Source organism: Prionailurus bengalensis, chromosome C1 (genome assembly GCF_016509475.1).
Source record: "Prionailurus bengalensis isolate Pbe53 chromosome C1, Fcat_Pben_1.1_paternal_pri, whole genome shotgun sequence".
NCBI lineage: Eukaryota > Metazoa > Chordata > Mammalia > Carnivora > Felidae > Prionailurus > Prionailurus bengalensis.
Window position 1 is genome coordinate 159,448,582 of NC_057345.1, and position 21,564 is coordinate 159,470,145.

The 21,564-nt window shown below is 37.9% G+C and overlaps 1 protein-coding gene across 6 annotated transcripts in view; it reads left to right on the top strand.

Annotated features, from left to right (window-relative positions):
* The first annotated feature begins 1,858 nt into the window (after positions 1–1,858).
* UBR3 (ubiquitin protein ligase E3 component n-recognin 3) overlaps positions 1,859–21,564 on the top strand; it is a 241,062-nt gene continuing 221,356 nt past the window's right edge. For 2 of the 6 annotated variants that reach the window (XR_006296850.1, XM_043577008.1), the window contains exon 1: positions 1,859–2,435. Coding sequence is in view for 5 of the 6 variants with exons in the window: in XM_043577008.1 (XP_043432943.1) it covers positions 1,891–2,435 (545 nt within the window). In the remaining variant the exon portion in view is untranslated. The remainder of the gene's footprint in view (positions 2,436–21,564) is intronic. The other 4 variants (XM_043577005.1, XM_043577006.1, XM_043577004.1 and 1 more) reach the window with 3 other exon arrangements.

Here is a 21,564-nt window from a genome sequence, read left to right on the forward strand (position 1 = left end):
AGTATGTTTAAGTTGTGTTCAATTCACTTATAAATTTGGGGTCATGGATTGGAAATACTCTTATTCTACTTCCTTGAATTATTTCTCCTACAGTTTTTTTTTTTTTTTTTGGTTGTCCTCTGTCATGTGTTACTAAGGTATTTGTATAACACAGCCAAGTGTCTGGAAGTAAGCTGTGGAAACTTCAATGAGCTGTAGATTTTTAGTTCTGGAAAGATCGTTAATGATTCTCTCTCTCAAGATTTATATTTTGCTATGTAGGAGATTTTGATTCCTTAGGTCTGAGGTGGTGCCTGGGAATCTGTTTTTGTGAGTAGAGCTTCAGGTGATTCTTAGGGATCAGGTAGGTTTGGGAAATACTGGCGTGGTAGTTAAGATCAGGGCTTTGGAATCAGGTGGATCTGGGTTCTAGTCACATTTCATTTAATAGCTAGCTGTGTGTTTTGGGGCACATAAATCATCTCCTTAAGTTTTAGTTTCCTCTAATAACAGTTCTTATCTCATAGAATTATCAAGAGAATTAAAAGAACTAACATAGATAAAGAGCATGGCCCATAATAAATATGCAACAAGCATTATCTGTTGTAATTATGTTCTATTTAACAATCAGACAAATATTTGAGCATTTATGGCCAATGATGAAATTTGGCAGTGAAGAAATTTACGAATTTGGGGTGCCTTGGTTAAGCAGGCTCAGGTCAGGATCTCACAGTTTAGTGAGCTCTAGCTCCACGTAAAGCTCTTCTCTGACAGTGTGGAGCCTGCTTGGCATTCTCTGTCTCCCTCTCTCTCTGTCCCTCCCTCACAAGCTCTATCTCTCTCAAAATGAAATAAATTAAAAAAAAAAAAAAGAAATTTACCATTAGTAGTGGGGTGGAGATGAGATTTTACAGTAAAGCCAATAAGTTGTTTAATCAAGGGGTGTCTGGCTGGCTCCGTTGGTAGAGCATGGGACTCTTTAAGACCTCTAGGTGCGAAGTTCAGACCCAGATTAGATGTAGAGTTAAAAAAAAAAGTTATATCATCAAGTAAGTTAAGAAGAGCCATCCTTTCGAAGAAAATAAATTATAGGGGCAGACTGTGCTAGAATTGGTTTGTAGGGTGAGTGAGAGGAATACAGTAGTGTGGGAACTAGAAGCAATAAAGCCCCAGAGGCAGGAAATGATAAAGGCTCACAAAACAGTGAACAGTCCCATTGGTCTCTTTCATATGGCAAACCTGGAGTAGTGTCAGGAGATAAGGACAGAAAGATGGGTTTTTGAGAGAGGATTTAAGGAGCTTGGCTTTTTTTTCCCACTGAAAATCTTGAACAGGAATATGATAGTAAGAATGTAGTGTACTTTAATCGCCTAAAAAATGTACTTGGTAATAGCGTGAAGGTAAGAATTGATTCAGGGGGGAAAACTAGGAGTTAGCTTTAATAGTGATAGTGATTCAGTAGTAATTAAGGATTAATAACAAGGGGAATCTACATCGTAAAGCGAAATGCAAATACTTAAAGTACATCTGCAAGATGCTGTGTGTAATTCCACAGTCCAGGTAAATACAGAAGGAAAAAGTCCATATGAAAGATTTTTCATGTGGTCCATATTAAAGTGGCCCGTATTTACTTATTTACTCATTTTTAAGGCGGATCCTTTATTTCGGTAGCTCTCCACTTCGAGAGCCAAGAGGAGGGGGAAGTAACACCCGAGGTCCCACGAGAGAGGGGCGGGGAGCAGGCCCCGCAGCCCGAGGGGGCGTGTGCAGGGGCGGGGACGCGGACGGAGGTGCGCGGCAGCTCCGGGGTATCGCGAGAGTTGGGCGGGCCGAGCAATCGCAGCAGTCAATTCCCCCACCCTCCCGGGAGGAGCCGCCGGCGCTGGGCTCTCCAAATTCTGAGCTCTCATCATGGCGGCGGCGGCCGCGGCGGCCGTCGGGGGGCCGCAGCCGCCCCAACCCGAGCTGCCCGCGCCCGGGCTGGCCCTGGACAAGGCGGCCACCGCGGCGCACCTGAAGGCGGCCCTTAGCCGGCCGGACAACAGGGCAGGTGCTGAGGAGCTACAAGCGCTGCTGGAGCGAGTGCTGAGCGCCGAGCGGCCGCTGGCCGCGGCTGCGGACGGCGAGGAGGCGGCGGCAGCCGGCGGCGGGGGCGGTCCGGGGGCGGCCGAGGAGGAGGCCCTGGAGTGGTGTAAGTGCCTTCTGGCGGGCGGCGGAGGCTACGACGAGTTCTGCGCAGCAGTGCGGGCCTACGACCCCGCGGCGCTCTGCGGCCTGGTCTGGACAGCCAACTTCGTGGCCTACCGCTGCCGGACGTGCGGCATCTCCCCCTGCATGTCGCTGTGCGCCGAGTGCTTCCACCAGGGCGACCACACCGGACACGACTTCAACATGTTTCGCAGCCAGGCTGGGGGTGCCTGTGACTGCGGGGACAGCAACGTGATGCGGGAGAGTGGGTGAGTGGAGCCCCCCTCCGGGGCGGGGGGCACGCCGGCGGCCCAAGCCGGGTCTGGGGAGGCCTGGGGCGTGCGGAAGGCTGGGGGCCGACCCTGAGCTGTCACGGGAAGGGGGTGGGGGAGGGTGCAGCCACACGGGGATGGAGGTGAGTGAGCTGTCAGCGGCGGAAAGGGAACGGGGAGCGGGGAGAGCAGAGCGCATGTTTACGGAACGAGGCTTTCAGTTTTCGGGGAAGCCAGGGCGAGTGTGTGGTAGCGACAGAAGAGCCAGTGCGTGGGGCAGGAGGGGAAGGAGGAAAGGGGAATCTGGGGAATCTGGTGTCGAGCTGTCAGTTGTGTACTTATCGGGAAAGGCTTTAAAGCTGCCGGATTCTTGGGAAGAAACTGATGATGTGATTTGGATTGGCTGGGCGGGGGATGGTGTTAGGGACGGAATTGGGTCGCAGGATTGTAAGAGTCGGGGAGGTGGTCTTGCAGCCAGCTGCAAGGGAGAACGGCTTGGGGAGAAGGACTTCTGAACTGTCAGTGTGTCTGTCAGTATCGGGGAAGGAGCTCTAGCGCCTGTGAGGTTGAGGGAGGAGGGAAGGGGAGGGGCCTGCATGAAAAGTGACTGTTGAACTGTCAGTGGAGTATTTGGTGTGCTGGAATGACATCTAGAATTGGGCTACTGAACAGTCGGTTACAGAATACCCTACACACCAGAAGAACAAACAAAACACTGAGCGAATTAGGAATCGAGTGTTAGGTCTTCTCCAGTTAAAAGGGCACTTTATTCACTCGCTAATATGCGAACCTCTATCTAAAGAGGGACAGTCAACAAATGTTTTTTAGATAGCAGCAATGTACCAGGGTGTTGGGACTTAGGACAAAAGGCATTTCAGAGATTGCAGTGAGCTAACGAGTTGGTACGTGTATACTGTCTTGGTTTTGGGACACGATATCAATGTCTGGGGAAGTCCTGGGAAAAGAAGAAACCTGATGCAAGAGAGGACATTTTGTCTGGGCGGTAGTTGAAAGGATGTTAGCAAACCCAGTTATTCAAGTTTAAAATTTTTCAGGTTTTATAATTGATGATAGAGCATAATCCCTTTAGAAATGGTCACTGTTTTCTTCTTTGGAGTATTTGTAGGTTACTGTTACTATAGAACCTTTGTATCTATCAGGTGCAAGCAAGGCACCTAGGATATCGAAGATGAACAAGACATTGACCTACCTCTTAAGCCGCTTAAGTAGAGTAGAAAATGATAAATTCTTTAAATAATCTGGAAGTTAGAGGAGGCTTCTGTGCAGAGGCAGTACTTCAGGAAGGAGGTATTTTGACCTTGCTACTGCAACTAGTAACAACAACAACGGCAGTAGTAACTGCAGCCAACATCTGAGAACTAAAAAATGAAATATTAAAAAAAAATATTTAAATATTTAACTATTTAAAAAATTAAATACTTAAAAATTAATATTTGAATGGCTAAAATATTCATATAGCTAAAAAAGCAAAAGAAAAAAATAAAAAGATGCACGGTTTGAAGTTTCCCTCCTATCTTGTCTTTTATCTGCCCAGTTCCTTCCCACCATTATTACTTTTCTTAGTGCTTAAAAACGAATAAGGATGAATATGTATTTTGATTTTTCAGTTTCTTTTATGTAAAAGGTAACATATTATATACACTGTTCTATACATCTTGCATTTTTCACTTATCCAAGAGGTCTTGCCATGTCAGTAAATCAGTACTCTACTTTAAGAGTGTTGTTAACACTTTCCTGGTTGGCTCAGTCAGTTAAGTGTCTGACTTGGGCTCTGGTCATGATCTCATGGTTCGTGAGTTCAAGCCCTGCATCTGGCTCTGTGCTGACAGCTTGGAGCCTGCTTTGGTCCTCTCTCTCTCTCTCTCTCTCTCTCTCTCTCTCTCTCTTTCTGCCCCTCCCCTGCGTGCACTTTGTCTCTCTCTATCAAAAACGAATAAAGGTTAAAAAAAGGAAAAAAAAAAGTGTAATTAACACTTTGGATTTTTATCCATCTGTTTGGTAAACAGTGGTCAAAGATTAACTGCTTTACATTATGTAACTCTTTTAATCTCCAACAGGTCTGAGATTGTTACTGTCACTATTCTCATGATACAGAAGAGGAGGGTGGGGCACAGAGTTTTAAAAACTTGTTTAGGATTATACAGATAGTAAGCTAGGTATGCTGGCTCCAGAGAGTCACAACTCAACATTTCTCTCTACTGTCTCTACAAATAGCATTCCTATTGGTACTTCTGTTCGATACTGTGTTTTGTCTTTCTTTCTTTCTTTTTAATATGCCATTCCTATTTGAGCTTTTGCTTATTTTTCTTTTTAAAAATGAAAAAAAATTTAAAAGGGATTTTAAAACAGGAATTGGAACAATCCTTTACTGATATTCAGACATTTTTTTAAAATTAAAAAAATTTTTTTTTAATGTTTTTATTTATTTTTGAGACAGAGAGACAGAGCATGAGCTGGGGAGGGGCAGAGACAGAGAGAGACACAGAATCTGAAGCAGGCTCCAGCCTCTGAGCTGTCAGCACAGAGCCTGACACGGGGCTCGGGGCTCGAGCTCATGGACCATGATAGACCTGATGGTCTGATGATAGACCTGATGGACCTGAGCCGAAGTCTGAGACTTAACTGACTGAGCAACGCAGGCGCCCCTATTTAGACATTTTTTACTTCTTAGACTAGGTTAGCATTTGGGATGCCCCTAAACAAGGTGAAAGTAGGAAATAATATTGATTCTGTCTTGAAGTTTGGAACGGTAGTAATTGTCGAGTTGATCTGATTGAGTTGCAAGTCTGATCTGTAATTGTGATGCTTCAGTGCTGGGGTGGAAAGATCTCTGAGTTTCTTTGAAGGTACTCATGCAGGTTTTCGGGCATTTGACTGTGTCAGATAGTCCACATCCTAATCTTACAACATTTGCCTTTCTTTGCTGACATCTGGTAGATTCTTATTTTTTTTCCTAGTCAGGCAGTGCTCTTATGAGTTGATACATAGTACTAAATAATTACTGTTGCCTATCTGAAAGGCAGAGCTTTTGCTGTATGTGCTAGCAGCTGCCATGTCCAATTTCAAGGTATTCCAAGGTAAACAATAAAAGTATTGTGGCCATGTAAATATTCCGAGATTTTTACAGCTCTGGGTTAGAAAGAATAATTCCAGGCTACACAGAATTAATCTACTGCCTGGAGAGACAGAGGTGATGTTAGCCAACAGTGTAGGTTAAAAGGCTGCCTCTGGAACCTTTTCAGAACTGGAAATCATCAACAAATTATAGCAGTTTTTCTGGTGGGCAAAGCTGGACTATCCTGGCATGGACAGAATATATTTAACTTTTCTCAGTTTTCTCAGTTTTGATATTTCTTAAAACCCTGTTAGGTTGCTAAAAATTAAAGACGTGTTGTTTTGGAGTTGTTGTAACTGCCATAGAAATTTATAAATCCCATTGTTCAATAAATTTTTAAGCAAGTATTCTATTTTTCCTCTGTATCTGTTTTCTTAGTAAAAGAGAGAAAAACCTGCTGTGCCTTAATCCTTTCCCCAAATGTCTGTTTTGGGTAAGATTTTGTATGATTGGAGATGGGGAAGAAGCTTGGATCCATCACAACCTATATTACTATTTAATTTTCAAATTTATAATTATAGAAATATGGGGAGAAGATTTAAGTTTTTTTTGATTAGTGTTATAGATATAATGTAATATTAACAGGTATACAAACCAAAGGAAGAAAACAACTGAGAATTCATTTGTGGGATGAAATCACAAAGGCTATGGAATATGGAAGCTAGATATTAATAACTATATCATAACAGCATAATTTTGCCATTAATGAATAAATGCATCATTGTCACAAATGATTGAAGGATGGATAAAGTTTAAAAAAGTAATGAAAAATCTAAAATCATGTCTGATTGGTTCTGATGATGCTAACCAGAAGTTGGAATTTTAAACAATTAGTTCTCAAATTTTGATGAGATGATGACCATTTTTATGTTCTATCCTGTATTTATAGATTTTTTTGTTTTTTGCCTCCTTGGTTGTTCTTCTTACACATTCTAAGCTCCTTAAAAATAGGAATCTCATCTTGCAGTTAGTTAATCAGAGGCCAGGGTAGTCTCGTGCACTTACTAGATGCTTAGTAAATTGTATAAAATAAATTGAATTCAGTTGGATAAAATAGTGGTTGTTGTATCTGAAAATTTAGCCTAAGATTACATTGGTTTAGGTATTCAGGAGGTGGCACTGATTATTAAATTCATAGCATTTTTTTCCCAGAGTGATTTAGGTTTAATTTCCTTCTTTTTTAATTTCAAAAGTAATACATATTGCTTAGAACATAAAAGTAAGTGGATAAAGTAAAAAGTAAGGGTTCCTCTTTCCTCCATCCCACTCCTCAGTGAGAGATTTCCCTTATTTTCTTTTGAGCTTAGCTATACATTTAAAAGGTATTAGTTATAATTTACTTTGCAATTGTAGATGTTTTGTTGTGAGAAATTTTTAGGTTATTTGGTCTGTGGCAGTGCCAGAAATGGAAGCAGTGAATGTCTGGTTGAATTGTGTCATACTCTGCTGTACCAGGCTTTTTTCCCCCTTACCGTATTTATTGCACACAGTCTCTTATTAGTGCACATAGAACCATTTTATTTTGTTTTTTTTATAGTTAAATTATAGTTCATTGCATTTTTAATTTTTTTTCCTGTTAATTTATGCTGTCATTTCCCTACTGGTAGACATTTAAATTGTTTTCAGTTTTAGAGTATTATAAACATTGTTGCAGTCAGTATGCTTATATACACTTATTTGTATATATGTGTGAGCACATGGGTGAGGATAAATTCCTAGAAGTGATATCTTGCTTAAAGGAAGTGTATATTTTAAGCTTTGATAGACCCTCCAAAGACATGGATTTACACTCCCACTGACAATGTATGAAAGAGCATGTTTCCCTATGTCTTGGCCAGTGTATATGGTGTTATCTGTATTTCAATCTTTGTTAAGTGAGAAGTGTATCTTGTTTAATTAATTATTCCTTTCTCCACTGCTCTTTACTTCCAAACTGGAGTATTTTGAAGCAAATCTCAGTTATATTATAATTTAATTTATGAATATGTGAATATGTATCTCCATAAAGAGATAATAAAAATAAACTCATAAGAATAAAACATAACCCAAATGTCCATTGACAGATGAATGGGTCAACAAAATGTAGTTTATACATAAGATGGAATGTTGGGGTGGTTAGGTGGCTCAGTTGGTTTAAGCATCTAACTCTTGATTTTGGCTCAGGTCATGATCTTATGGTTCCTGGGATCCAGCCCCTAGCTGTCAGCGTGGAGCCTGCTTGGGATTCTGCAGCCCCCTCTCTCTCTGCCCCTCCCCTCCTTACGTGCATGCATGCTCTTTCTCTCAGATAATAAATAAACTTAAAAAAAAAGATGGAATGTTACTCAACCTTTAAAAGGAATGAAGTTCAGACACATGCTAGGCATGAAGTTCAGACACATGGATTGTGGTCATGGCTGCACAACAATGTGAATGTACTTAATACTACTGAACTGTACATTAAAAAAAGGTTAAATTGGTAAATTTTATGTATATTTTATCACAATTAAAAGAACAACCACAATACCATTACCACACCTAAAATATTCACAGATATTTTTAAAGTCTTCAAATATCCAGTGAATGTTCTGATTTTCCCAGTTTCATGAATGATTTCTTAGAGTTGCTTTAGAATTAGGATCCAAACAAGGCCCTCATATTGTGTTTGGTTGTTGTATCTCTTAGGACTCTTCTATGTTATAGCCCTCTTAAATCCACCCCCCCCCCTTTTTTTTTTGTTCTCTGCAGTTGAAGAAACCTTCATTCTGAGTATTACTGATTGCATCTCTATGATGTGATGTTTAACTTGTTCCTCTGCCCATTATTTTCTGTAAACCAGTGGTTGGGATCTAGAGTCTTGATCAAATTTTAGATTATGTTTTTTTTGTTGTTTTGTTTTGGCAAGGAAACTTTATAATGGTGTTTTATACTTCCTGATTCATTGTATCAGGAGCTACAGATCGTTTCCTTGTCTCTCCTTTAGTTAATGTTAGGATTAACTAGTGGCTCAGATTTGTCAGTGTGATCCATTTGTTATAAAGTTACCTATCTTAATTTTTTTTTTAATGTTTATTTATTTTTGAGAGAGACAGAGACAGAATGTGAGTGGGTTGGGGCAGAGAGAGAGGGAGACACAGAGTCTGAAGCAGGCTCCAGGCTCTGAGCTGTCACCACCGAGCCCAGTGCAGGGCTCAAACTCACGAGTTGCGAGATCATGACCTGAGCCGAAGTCGGACGCTCAACCGACGGAGCCACCCAGGCGCTCCATAAAGTTACCTATCTTGTTAAAGATAGTAGTAACTACTGATTATTATTGTCCAGATCCATGTTTTCATTAGGGTTTGCAAAATGGCTATATTCTAATTGTAGTATTCCTTTCATACTCTAGTGAGAGCTTTTTCTAGACTACTTTTAAAATTTCAAGGATCACCTACACTCACATTTGGCCTCCGCCTGCACTGCCAACCTTATCCATTGCAGTGGGATCCTCATTTGTTTAACTCACTGTATGTACATTCCTGTCCTTGAACTTTTATGTTAAACCTTCTCCTGCAAAGTCCAGAGGCACGTTTTACTTTCACTGTCCAGCTCATCTGTAGGGGCAACACTCCTATAACATAAGTACAGCGTGAAACCATATTGTAGGATTTGATTTTCTGAATTGTAACAATTTTTTTCATTTCTAAGTTATATCTCTCCAAATAACCAACTTTCAATATTTGATGATAAAGACCTCTTTTGTTTATACCTCACACATATTTAGAGTTTTAGTAATTTGGTTAATCATATCATATTTTGTGTTTATTGATTTTGTGGGAGAGTGTTAGAGCTAATCTCCTAAATTATTTATGTATGTATCCATGCATTTACATGGATTACTTTGTGAAATTTTCTTCCTTATGAATCTGGAATTTTCTCTACAGCGATATCCATCTAATTCAGGTCACAAATTCAAACAAGGGAACAATGACACTCCCCATGATCCAAGAGCTTGGAGGAAGAAGAGTTGAAGAATTTTTTTGTTATCTTTTCTGTGTTCAGTGTACTTTTTTTTTATTGCTAATTTACTAGAAATAGTATAGACAGATTCTTAGTGTAGAAGATTCTACTTGAGCTGGAAGTGTAATCTCTAGTCATCTTCATTGTAGTAAGGTTTAACTACAACACAGCAATTTGGAAGACTTATTAGATTGTAATTATTTTTTCTAATCTTTTTTTTTTTATAGTTTATTTAAAAAAAATTTTTTTTCAACGTTTATTTATTTTTGGGACAGAGAGAGACAGAGCATGAATGGGGGAGGGGCAGAGAGAGAGGGAGACACGGAATCAGAAACAGGCTCCAGGCTCTGAGCCATCAGCCCAGAGCCTGACGCAGGGCTCGAACTCACGGACCGCGAGATCGTGACCTGGCTGAAGTCGGACACTTAACCGACTGTGCCACTCAGGTACCCCATCATTTTAATGTTATATAAAAATCATTAAAACTGTTTTCAACTATGAAACATTTTTAATACACAGAAAGGTACAAAAATAATATAAAAATACCTTTGTACTCACCACTGGGATTAATGGATGTTAACCTTTTGCCTTGTTTGCTGTAGAGCTTTTTCTGGTCAAAGAACTAAAGGTCATCCTCTTCTCCCTTCCTTTCTCTTTCCCTCCTCAGGAGTTACCATTATCCTGAAATTTCCATGTCATATCCATGCATGCTTTGTACTTCTACTACATCTAAGCAATATATGATTGTTTTACTGTTAAAATTTTGCATAAATTTTATATTATGTGAATCTTTTTGCAGCTTGCCTTTTTCACTTACCAAGTTACTAATATGGATTAGTTCATTCATTTCTAACCACCATTAAGCATTCTGTGGTATGACTGAATCATGGTTTGCTGATTATTTTGCTAACGGACAATTAGATGCTTTACATTTTTGCATTGTTTCCACAGGGCTGCAGTGAACATTTTTGCATGTGTCTCTTTGTGTAGATATACTAGAATATTTTTAGGATAGATTCCTGGGAGAGGAATTGCTAGGTCATAGAGTGTGTTGTTCTTCATATATGTGTGTGTGTGTATCTATACATACATATGTACACATGTGTACGTGTATATGTATATATACATATATGTACACACGTGTGTGTGTGTGTGTTGTGTGTGTTGGATATAAACATTTAAAATTTTTTTAATTTAAATTTTTATTTTAAGTTTAAAATTTTAATTTTTAATTTTTAAAACTTTCCTGACTACTGGTAAAGTTGAACATTTTTTCATGCTTTTAGGCTATTTGAATTCTTCCTTTGTGATTGCTGGTTCATATTCTTTACCTGTTTTTTATTTTTTATTTATTTTTTTGTTTTATCTTACTGAGTTTTAAGACTACTATATATATATATTCTAGATCCTGATCCTTGGTTATGTGGATTCCTAATTTCATCTTTCAATCTGTGGCTTGTCTTTTCCTCTTGTAATACACAATAGTGTTATAAAAAAAAGCTTTAAATTAAAAGTGTAACTTTCCTTCTATAGTTGGTATTATTTGTTTCTTTTTTTTTTTTTAATTTTTTTTTCAACGTTTATTTATTTTTGGGACAGAGAGAGACAGAGCATGAACGGGGGAGGGGCAAAGAGAGAGGGAGACACAGAATCGGAAACAGGCTCCAGGCTCCGAGCCATCAGCCCAGAGCCCGACGCGGGGCTCGAACTCACGGACCGCGAGATCGTGACCTGGCTGAAGTCGGACGCTTAACCGACTGCGCCACCCAGGCGCCCCATTTGTTTCTTTTTTAAATGTTTATTTTGAGAGAGAGAGTGGATATGCGCATAGGAGGGACAGTGGAAAGGGGCAGAGAGAAAGGGAGAGAGAGAGAATCCCATGCAGGCTCCAAGAGCCTGATGTGGGGCTTGATCTTATGGTTGTGAAAATCATGACCTGAGCCAAAATAAAGAGTTGGATGCTCAACCAGCTAAGCCATCCAGGCATCCTTTATTTGTGTCTTTTAAAAGCAGTCCTCTCTATCTTTGTTTAGAAAAATGCTTATATGTTTTGTTTTAAAAGATTTAAGGTTTTGCATTTCATATTTACATCTTTATTTCCTCCATCAATCTATAGCACTACCTCTCATATATCCATTTCCTACATGTGTCCTAAGCTTTCTGTTGTATTGGTATGTCTCTGGCAACAGTATCATACTGCTTTAATTATGGTGACATTAGAATAGTTATTGATATGGCAGGATTTCCCTTATTATTACTCTTTTTAAAAAAAAATTTTTTAATGTTTATTTATTTTTGAGACAGAGAGAGACAGAGCATGAACGGGGGAGGGTCAGAGAGAGGGAGACACAGAATCTGAAACAGGCTCCAGGCCCTGAGCTGTCAGCACAGAGCCCGACGCAGGGCTCGAACTCACGGACCGCAAGATCATGACCTGAGCCGAAGTCGGCCGCTTAACCGACTGAGCCACCCAGGCGCCCCCCCCCCCCCCCCCCCCTTATTATTACTCTTAAAAAGAAACTTGGCTATTCTTGGTCCCTAACTCTTTCATTTTAATTTCAGGGTAACTTGTCAAATTCTGTGGAAAATTTCTGTCTGATATTGATTGGAATCATATTAAATTTGAGGACATTTTAAAAGGAGACATGTACAAGGATATTCATTATAATACTGTTTTAAATTGGGAAAAATTGGAAACAAGGAGATTAGTAAACTATGGTTTAATCATGCAGAATACTTTGCACTAGAATACATATATTATTCTTTGTAGTATTTAGTCTGCCTATCCATGAGAGTAATTGTTTTTTCTTCCAGTAAAGTAATTTTGTCCATAAGTTGTGTATCTTTTGTTAGATTTGTTCCTCATTACCTTATTTTTGTTTCTACTATAAGTAGTATCCTTTTAAAAATTATTTTTTCCAATTTCTCATTTTTTGCTCTTTTGGTAATATATTATAAACATTTTCAAATGCTATTGAGTTTTTTAATTGAGCAACCTTCAACCTTCTCAAATTTTTTTTCCCTAATAGTCAATCTGTAGATTTTATTAATGAGTGCTTATTTTATATCAGGAATTTACATATATCTCATTTAACATTTTCAGCAAGTCCTAGGGATTGATATTAGCATCTACATAAGAAAATACTATCTCAGAGAAGCAACTTGAGCAAAGTTACACAGCTCTTATTCACATCTGTTTCTGTCCACATCCAAAGCCTGTGTTCTAAGCTCCTTCCTGGCACCTCTGTTGTTACTGTGTAGTAGTGAACGTTAAAGAAAACTTTACAAAGAATTTGATCTGGTGGGAGATTGGGAGGTGAAGGATGACATTGTGGATAGAAGGAACAGAATACATAAAACTTCACAGGCATGAAAGAATATAAGGCAATCAAGTGCTAGAGTAGTTCTCACCTTCTTTCTTGAATAATGTTAAAACAATTTTTTTTTTCAACGTTTATTTTTTTGGGACAGAGAGAGACAGAGTATGAACGGGGGAGGGGCAGAGAGAGAGGGAGACACAGAATCTGAAGCAGGCTCCAGGCTCTGAGTTTTCAGTGCAGAGCTCAGCCCACAAGCTGTGAGATCATGACCTGAGCCCAGGTAGGGAGCTTACCTGACTGAGCACCCTCAGGCACCTCTCTCTTAATAATATTTAAACTGAGTACAGAATTTTAGTTGACATTTGTTTTCCCTTGCACTTTGATGATACTATTCTGTTGTCCTCTGGTTTCTATTGTTGAGAAGTATTTCAGTGTAATAGTTTCTTTGCAAGTAATCTGCTTTATTTATTGGTTGCTTTTAAGATTTACTTTTTGGTGATCTGTAGTTTCACTATGATGTGTCTAGGTGGGACTCTATTTGTTGGGTTGGTTCTAGATGAAGATTTTTGTCTCATAGCTTCTGGAAATTCTCAACCATTGTCCCTTTGAATTTCAAGTCTCTCCCATTGTTTCATTTCTGTTTTGGGATTGCTATAGTGTATTTGTTGAATCTTCTCATTCTGTCTATTAAATCCTAGAGCTTACTCATTTTCTTTTTTTTTTTTTTTTTTTTTTTTTTTTTTTAAATTTTTTTTTAACATTTATTTATTTTTGAGACAGAGAGAGACATAGCATGAACGGGGGAGGGGCAGAGAGAGAGGGAGACACAGAATTGGAAACAGGCTCCAGGCTCTGAGCCATGAGCCATCAGCCCAGAGCCCGACGCGGGGCTCGAACTCACGGACCGCGAGATCGTGACCTGGCTGAAGTCGGACGCTTAACCGACTGCGCCACCCAGGCGCCCCGAGCTTACTCATTTTCTACTCATCTTATTTTGGGCTGAATTGGGGGTGATTTCCTAGATCTATCTTCTAGATAATTTCTTCACCTCTATCTCATCTGCTGTCTAGCTTGACTATTACATTTTTTAAAAAAATAAATGTAATTTTCAGTTCTAGGAAAATCTGCTTTTGACTTGGCCTTCTTAAAAAAAAAGTCTTACTCTTTTTTTTTTTTTTAAGTATTTTGAGAGAGAGAGAGCGCGCGCACGTGTGTGAGTGTGCACATGTGTGCACGAGAGTGGGGGGGGGGCAGAGAAAGAGGGAGAGAGAATCTCAAGCAGGCTCCATGCTGACAGCGTGGGGCTTGAACTCATGAACTGTATGAGATGATGACCTGAGCTGAAATCAAGAGTCAGATGCTTAACCGACTGAGCTGCCCAGGTGCCCCCCAAAGTCTTATTCTTTAGTTAGGGTTTCAATTCCTTCTATGCTTGTAGTAATTTTAAAAACATTTGTCTGTGTGTATGTGTGTGTGTGTTTTCAGAATTTTTTGTTCTATTTTTCAAATTTTTTGGAAAACAAACCTGCCGTGTATTGTGCCTACTGACTCTGTTGATGGATGGTTTCTTTCTGTTTTTGAAATTTTGGAATGTAATCTCTTCTTTAGTGTTTGTATTTAAGTCCAGTGGTAGAGTGAAGTAGGAATGCTTTTGCTGTGGGAATACCTTGTGGTTTGGGTTTGTTTGTTGTTTGTTCTGCCAGCTGTCATAGATATCACAGATATCCCAATGCCAATTAAAAAAATTAATATATGGCTTGGGGAGTTCCAATACGACATGAGTAATGTAAATTTGAACCCCAAACTTGCATGCAGCCTAGATTTGGGGTTTTGACTTCTCAAGGGAATTTTAACCCTTATTCATTGCTCAGGTTGAGATACCCTGCCCGTAGGCGATTTTATTTGGAGAAGTAGGGACAGTTTAATGGAAGATATTCTTGAAAGAATCTCTGGAAATCTCACCCTGTAATTGAAGAATTTCCTAGAATACTGGTTTGGAAGAATATTTTATAGTTCTGATTTATTAACTGTGATATTTTCATCATCACAGAACTCCAGTTAGCTTCTCAGTCATCTATAGAAAACTCCCATTTTTGACAGGGTATCTTTGAAATTGGTAACTTTTAGTTTAGAATTTGTGAGAACATTTCTACCTGTAAGGCCATGTTTGGGTTGTACCTCCAACATTTGTTATCTTTTTGTCTTTGGGTAAATCACTTAATTTTCCTTGGCTATAGTTTTTCTCACATGTACAATGGGAATGATGCTTGATGTGCCTACTTCAATTTATTTATTTATTTTCAAAAATTTTTAAAATTAAATGGGATACCACACACATATAGAGAATGGTTATTATTCCCATTTTATGTGATTAATTGCCCAGGACTGTGAAACATTTTGGCATGTCGTATTAATATTCTATTTATACTGACGGTCTTGTGGACAGAGCCATAAGAAGCAAAGCCTTTTTTTTGGAGCATTGCATTGGAATGCTTGAACAAGGCAATTGCATATGATTTTAAGGCATTTTGTGGTATTAGCTTTGTTGGAGGCATAATTGACTTACAAATTGTACACATTTAAAGTCCACTGTTTAAGTTGCCAAATATGTATACCCCTGTAAAACTATCACCATAATCAAAATAGTAAACATAGCAATGATTCCCAAAAGGGTCCTTGTGCCTTTTTTTTAAATTTAATTTTTTATTTTTTAAAATATACATCCATATTTTTTAAAATATACATCCAAATTAGTTAGCATATAGTGAAACAATGATTTCAGGAGTAAATTCCTTAATGTCCCTTACCCATTTAGCCCAACCCCCCTCCTACATCCCCTCCCATAACCCTCAGTTTGTTCTCCATATTTATGAGTCTCTTCTGTTTTGTCCCCCTCCCTGTTCTTGTATTATTTTTGTTTCCCTTCCCTTATGTTCATCTGTTTTGTTTCTTAAAGTCCTCATATGAGTGAAGTTCCTTGTGCCTTTTTTAATCCCTACCTCCAGCTTTTTCCTGTGCCCTGTCCCCTAGCAACCACCTATCTATATTCTGTTGCTATGGATTTATTTATTTATGGATTTATTTTCTAGAATTTTGTATAAATGGAATTATATAATATGTATACATATTTTTTGATTTGTTGTCTTTCAACATAATTATTTTGAGATTCATTCATGTTGTGTAGTTCATTTCTTTATTGATAAGTAGCATTCCACTGTATGGATATACCACAGTTTGTTTATTTGTTCATCTGCCAATGAACATTTGAGTCATTTCTAGTGTTGGGCTATTACATATAAAGCTGCTATCAACATTTGTATTCAAGTTTTTGTATGGATATTAACAAGTCTTTGTAGGGTTACTTCATATCTGTTGGGTAAATACCTAAGTATGTTATGAGTGGATCATATTGTAGATTTATGTTTAATTTTTTAAAAATTAAAAAGTTTTTTAGTATGGTTTTGTATATATTATAAAAGTTTACATTTCAATTATTTTTCAGTGTATGATTCAGTACATTAATCGCATAATGTTTAACTTTTATTTACTTATTAAAAAAATTTCTTTTAATGTTTATTTATTTTCGAGAGAAACAGAGTGCCAGCAGGGGAGGGTCAGAGAGAGATGGAGACACAGAATCCCAAGCAGGCTCCAGGCTCTGAGCTGTCACCACAGAGCCCGATGCAGGGCTTAAACTCACAAACCGTGAGATCATAACCTGAGCTGAAGTTGGACACTTAACTGACTGAGCCACCCAGACACCCCTAACTTTTAAAGAAACTTCCAAAATGTTTTCCCATTGAATGTTCCAGTCTATATCAGCAATGTGTGAGAATTTCAGTTCCTCTGAATTCTTGCTTACACTTGCTGTTGGTCATTCTTTTTAATTTCAGCTCTTCAAATAGCTATGTAGTGGTGTCTTCTTGTAGTATTAATTTGCATTTTCTTAATGGCTAATGAATTTTTAAAGTATCTTTTCATGTCCTTTTTTGCCATTGATATATTTTGTTTGGTATTGGCTCAAATATTTTGCCTATTTTTTTCTTACTGGTTTATTTTTTTCCTTTGTTTCTAATTATTAACTTTTTTTTTCCATTTTATTTTATTTAATGAATTTATTTATTTAAAAAAAAATTTTTTTTTTCAACGTTTTTTATTTATTTTGGGACAGAGAGAGACAGAGCATGAACGGGGGAGGGGCAGAGAGAGAGGGAGGCACAGAATCGGAAACAGGCTCCAGGCTCTGAGCCATCAGCCCAGAGCCTGACGCGGGGCTCGAACTCACGGACCGCGAGATCGTGACCTGGCTGAAGTCGGACGCTTAACCGACCGCGCCACCCAGGCGCCCCAAATGAATTTATTTTTTAAAGTAGGCTCCAACATGAGGTTTGAACTCCCAGCCTTGTGATCAAGAGTTGCATGCTCCACTGACTGAGCCACCCAGGTGCCCCTCTAATTATTAACTTTTGATATAGTTCCTTATCTATTGTGGATACAAGTAATTTTTCAGGTATATGATTTGCAAATATTTTTTCCTGGTTTATGGCTTATCTACTTACAGTATCTTTTGAAGACCAGAGGTTTTTAATTTCGGTGAAGTCCAACTTACCGATGTGTTGGCCTCTTTTGGATCCTATCTTTGATGTTAGATCAAGAAGTATTTACCTAACTCAGCATCAAGATTTTCTTCTAGAAGTTTTATAGGTTTAGGTCTATGATCAATTTTGAGTTAATTTTTATATATGGTATGAGGTATGGCTCAAAGTCCATTTTGTTGCATATGGGTATCCAGTTGTTGAAAATACTGTCCTTTCTTCATTGAATAGCTTTGGCACCTTTGTCAAAAAAGAGTTGTCCATATATGTGTGGATATGTTTCTGGACTTTCTGTTTGTTTGTTTTAATTTTTTAAAGTTTTTATTTATTTATTTTGAGAGACAGAGAGAGCGAGCACGAGCTGGGGAGGAGCAGAGAGAGAGGGAGAGAGAGATTTAGAAGCAGGCACTGTGCACTGTCAGCATGGAACCCAAAGTGGGGCTTTATCTCACAAACTGTGAGATCATGACCTGAGCTGAAATCAAGATCTGCGCTTAACTGACTGAGCCACTCAGGCATCCCTGGATTTTCTATTTTTATGCCAGAGCCAAACTCTCTGGATTACCGTAGTAAGATTGTAGTAAAATCAGATAGTATCAACTTTCCAACTTTAGTATTTTTAATTTCAAAGTTACTGTGGGTAACTTTGCATTTCCATATGAATTTTAGATTAAACCTATCAGTTTCTACAAGAAAGAAAGCCTGCTTAGATTTTGACTGGGATTGTGTTGTATCTGCAGATCAGTTTGGGGAGAACTGACATCCTAACATTACTAAGTCTTCCAACTTACAGTAAATCTATTCATTTTTTAAGGTCTTCTTTAATTTCTTTCAGCAATGTTTTGTAGCTTTCAGTGAACACGTCTTGTACATTTTTTAAATGCCTAAGTATTTCGTATACTATTATAAGTGGTAGTTGAAAATATTTCAATTTCTGATTGTTGCTAGTAAATAGAAATCCAAGTAAATTTTGTATATTGATTTTGAACCTTGCTAAACGTATTTATTCTAGTAGCTTTTTGTAGACTCCATTAGGTTTTCTGTGTAGGTGAGTATGCTGAGTCTGAATATAGTTTTACTTCCTTTCAAATCTTAGTGCTGTTTATTCATTTTCCTGATTATGTGGAACAGAACCTCTATTACACTATTGAGCAGAAGTGATAGATGTGGACATCCTTGTCTTGTTCCTGATGTTAGGGAAAAGTAAATCTTTTATCATTAAATATGATATTAGCTATAAGATTTTGTAGATGTCTTTTCTCAGATTGAGGAATTTCTCTTCTGTTCCTCGTTTGCTGAGAAAAATTTTTTTAAAAAATCATGAATGGGTTGTTGGATTTTGTCAAGTGATTTTTTTGCTTCAAATGAGATAATTGTATGGTTTTTCTTTTTAATTGTAGATATGGTGAATTACATGGAATAATTTTTGAATATTGAACCAGTCTTGCATTCCTAGAATAAACTGTATTTGGTCATGATGCATGTCTTTTTTTACATATTGCTAGATTCCAATTGCTAGTATTTTGATGTGAGGATTTTTGTTTCTGTGTTCAAGAGGAATATTGGACTTCTTTTGTCATATGTTTGTTTTCTTCTTTGGTGATATCTTTGTCTGATTTTGGTATCAAGGTAACGCTACTTACGTAAGATGAGGGAAGGTTTTCTTCTTCTATGTATATATTTTTAAGGGTTTATGAAGAATATAACTATTTCTCCCTCAAATGTTTGGTGGAGTTGGACAGTGAAACAATAATAAGTTTAGAGTATTTACTGTTGGAAGCTTTTTTAAGTAAAAACTTAATTTCTTTTTAAGTTTATTTATTTTGGAGAGAGAGAGTGCAAGCTGGAGAAGAGCAGAGAGAGGGAGATGGAGGATCCGAAGTGGACTCTGCTGCCAGTGACAAGCCCCACACGGGGCTCGAACTCATGAACCATGAGATCATGACCTGAGCTGAAGTCAGATGCCTGACCGACAGAGCCACCCAGGCGCCCGAGTTTCTTTAATAATGTAGTACTTATTCAGGTTACTTTTTTTTTTTTATGTATAGTTTGGCAGTTTTAATCTTTCAAAGAATTTGTCCATTTCATCTAAATAGAATTTCTGAGCAAACAAAAATTTTCATTCGTGTTGCCCTTTTCATGAAATCAGCTTTTGGTTTTATTGATTTCTCTCTTTTTTCCCTCCCATCTGTTATTTATTTCACTGATAGGTGCTCTTTATTATTGTCTTCCTTCTTGTTTGGGTTTAATTTTGTCATTTCTTTTTTATTTTTTTAAGGTGACATTTTTAGATCAATGCTTTGTGACTTTTTCTAATGTAAGTGATACTATAAATTTCTCTCTATGTACATTTTTAGAGGAATCCCACAAATTTTAATGTTTTTACTTTTATTCAAGTCACACTATTTTCTGTTCCAGGGCTTCCTTGTTGGCCCAAAGATTTTTTAGAAGTTTTGAGGATTTTCCAAGATTGTTTTTTAATAATTTCTAGGTGAATTCTGTTATAGGCAGAGAACATACTTATATATCAACTTTTTAAAAATTGTTAACTTTGGGGCACCTGGGTGGCTATGTCAGTTGAGAGTCTGACTCTTGATTTTGGCTCAGGTCATGATCCCAGGGTTGTGGGATTGAGCCCCATGTTGGGCTGTACGCTGAGCATGGATTCTCTCTCTCTCAAAATAAAAATAAATAACTAAATAAAATTGTTAACTTTTTTTTTTTAAAGGTTTCCTTCATAGCCCAGAATGTGGTCTAACTTGGTGAATGTTCCATGTGCACTTGAAAAAAGTGTGTATTATTCTGTTGTGAAGTGTGGTGTCTTAAAAATGTCAAAATGTTTTTTTCTATTTCTATGAAAAACCCTATTGGAATTTTGATAGGGGTCACACTGATTCTATAAATTGCTTTGTCTAGTATGGACATTTTATTTTCTTAAAAAAAAATTTTTTTTTTTTAACGTTTATTTATTTTTGAGACGGAGAGAGAGCATGAACGGGGGAGGGTCAGAGAGAGGGAGACACAGAATCTGAAACAGGCTCCAGGCTCTGAGCTGTCAGCACAGAGCCCGACGCGGGGCTCGAACTCACGGACCGCGAGATCATGACCTGAGCCGAAGTTGGACGCTCAACCGACTGAGCCACCCAGGTGCCCCTAGTATGGACATTTTAACAATATTAATTCTTCCTGTCCATGAACATGGGATATCTTTCCATTTATTTGTGTCTTCAATTTCTTTCAACAGTATTTTATAGTTTTCAGAGCACAAATCTTTCACCTCCTTTGTTAAATTTATTTCTACATATCTTATTGCTACTACTGTAAATGAGATTTTTTTTTCATTTTACTTGCATATAATTCATTGTTAGAATATAAAAATGCAATTGATTTTTGTATGTTGATTTGTATCCTGTGATACTAGTAATATTCTAATCGTTTTTTGGTGCAGTCTTTAGGGTTTTCTGTGTATAATATGTCATCTGTAAACAGATAATTTCACTTTTTTCTTTCTGATTTGAATGCCTTTTATTTCTTGTTCTTGCCTAGTTGTTGTCATTAGGACTTCTAGTGCTTTGTTGAGTAGAAGTGATGATAGTAGGCATCCATATCTTGTTCATGATTGTAGAGGAAAGCTTTCATTTTTTCACCATTTAGTATGAGGTTAGCTATGGGCTTGCCATATATAACTTTTATTATGTTGAAGTTTATTTCCTCTGTACTCAATTTGTGGAGTTTATTTTTTTTTTAAATATATGAAATTTATTGTCAAATTGGTTTCCATACAACACCCAGTGCTCATCCCAACAGGTGCCCTCCTCAGTACCCATCACCCACCCTCCCCTCCCTCCAACCCCCCATCAGCCCTCAGTTTGTTCACAGTTTTTTAAGAGTCTCCTATGCTTTGGCTCTCTCCTCCTCTAACCTCTTTTTTTTTTTTTCCTTCCCCTCCCCCATGGGTTCCTGTTAAGTTTCTCAGGATCCACATAAGAGTGAAAACATATGGTATCTGTCTTTCTCTGTATGGCTTATTTCACTTAGCATAACACTCTTGTGGAGTTTTTATCATGAAACAGATGTTGATTTTTGTCACATACTTT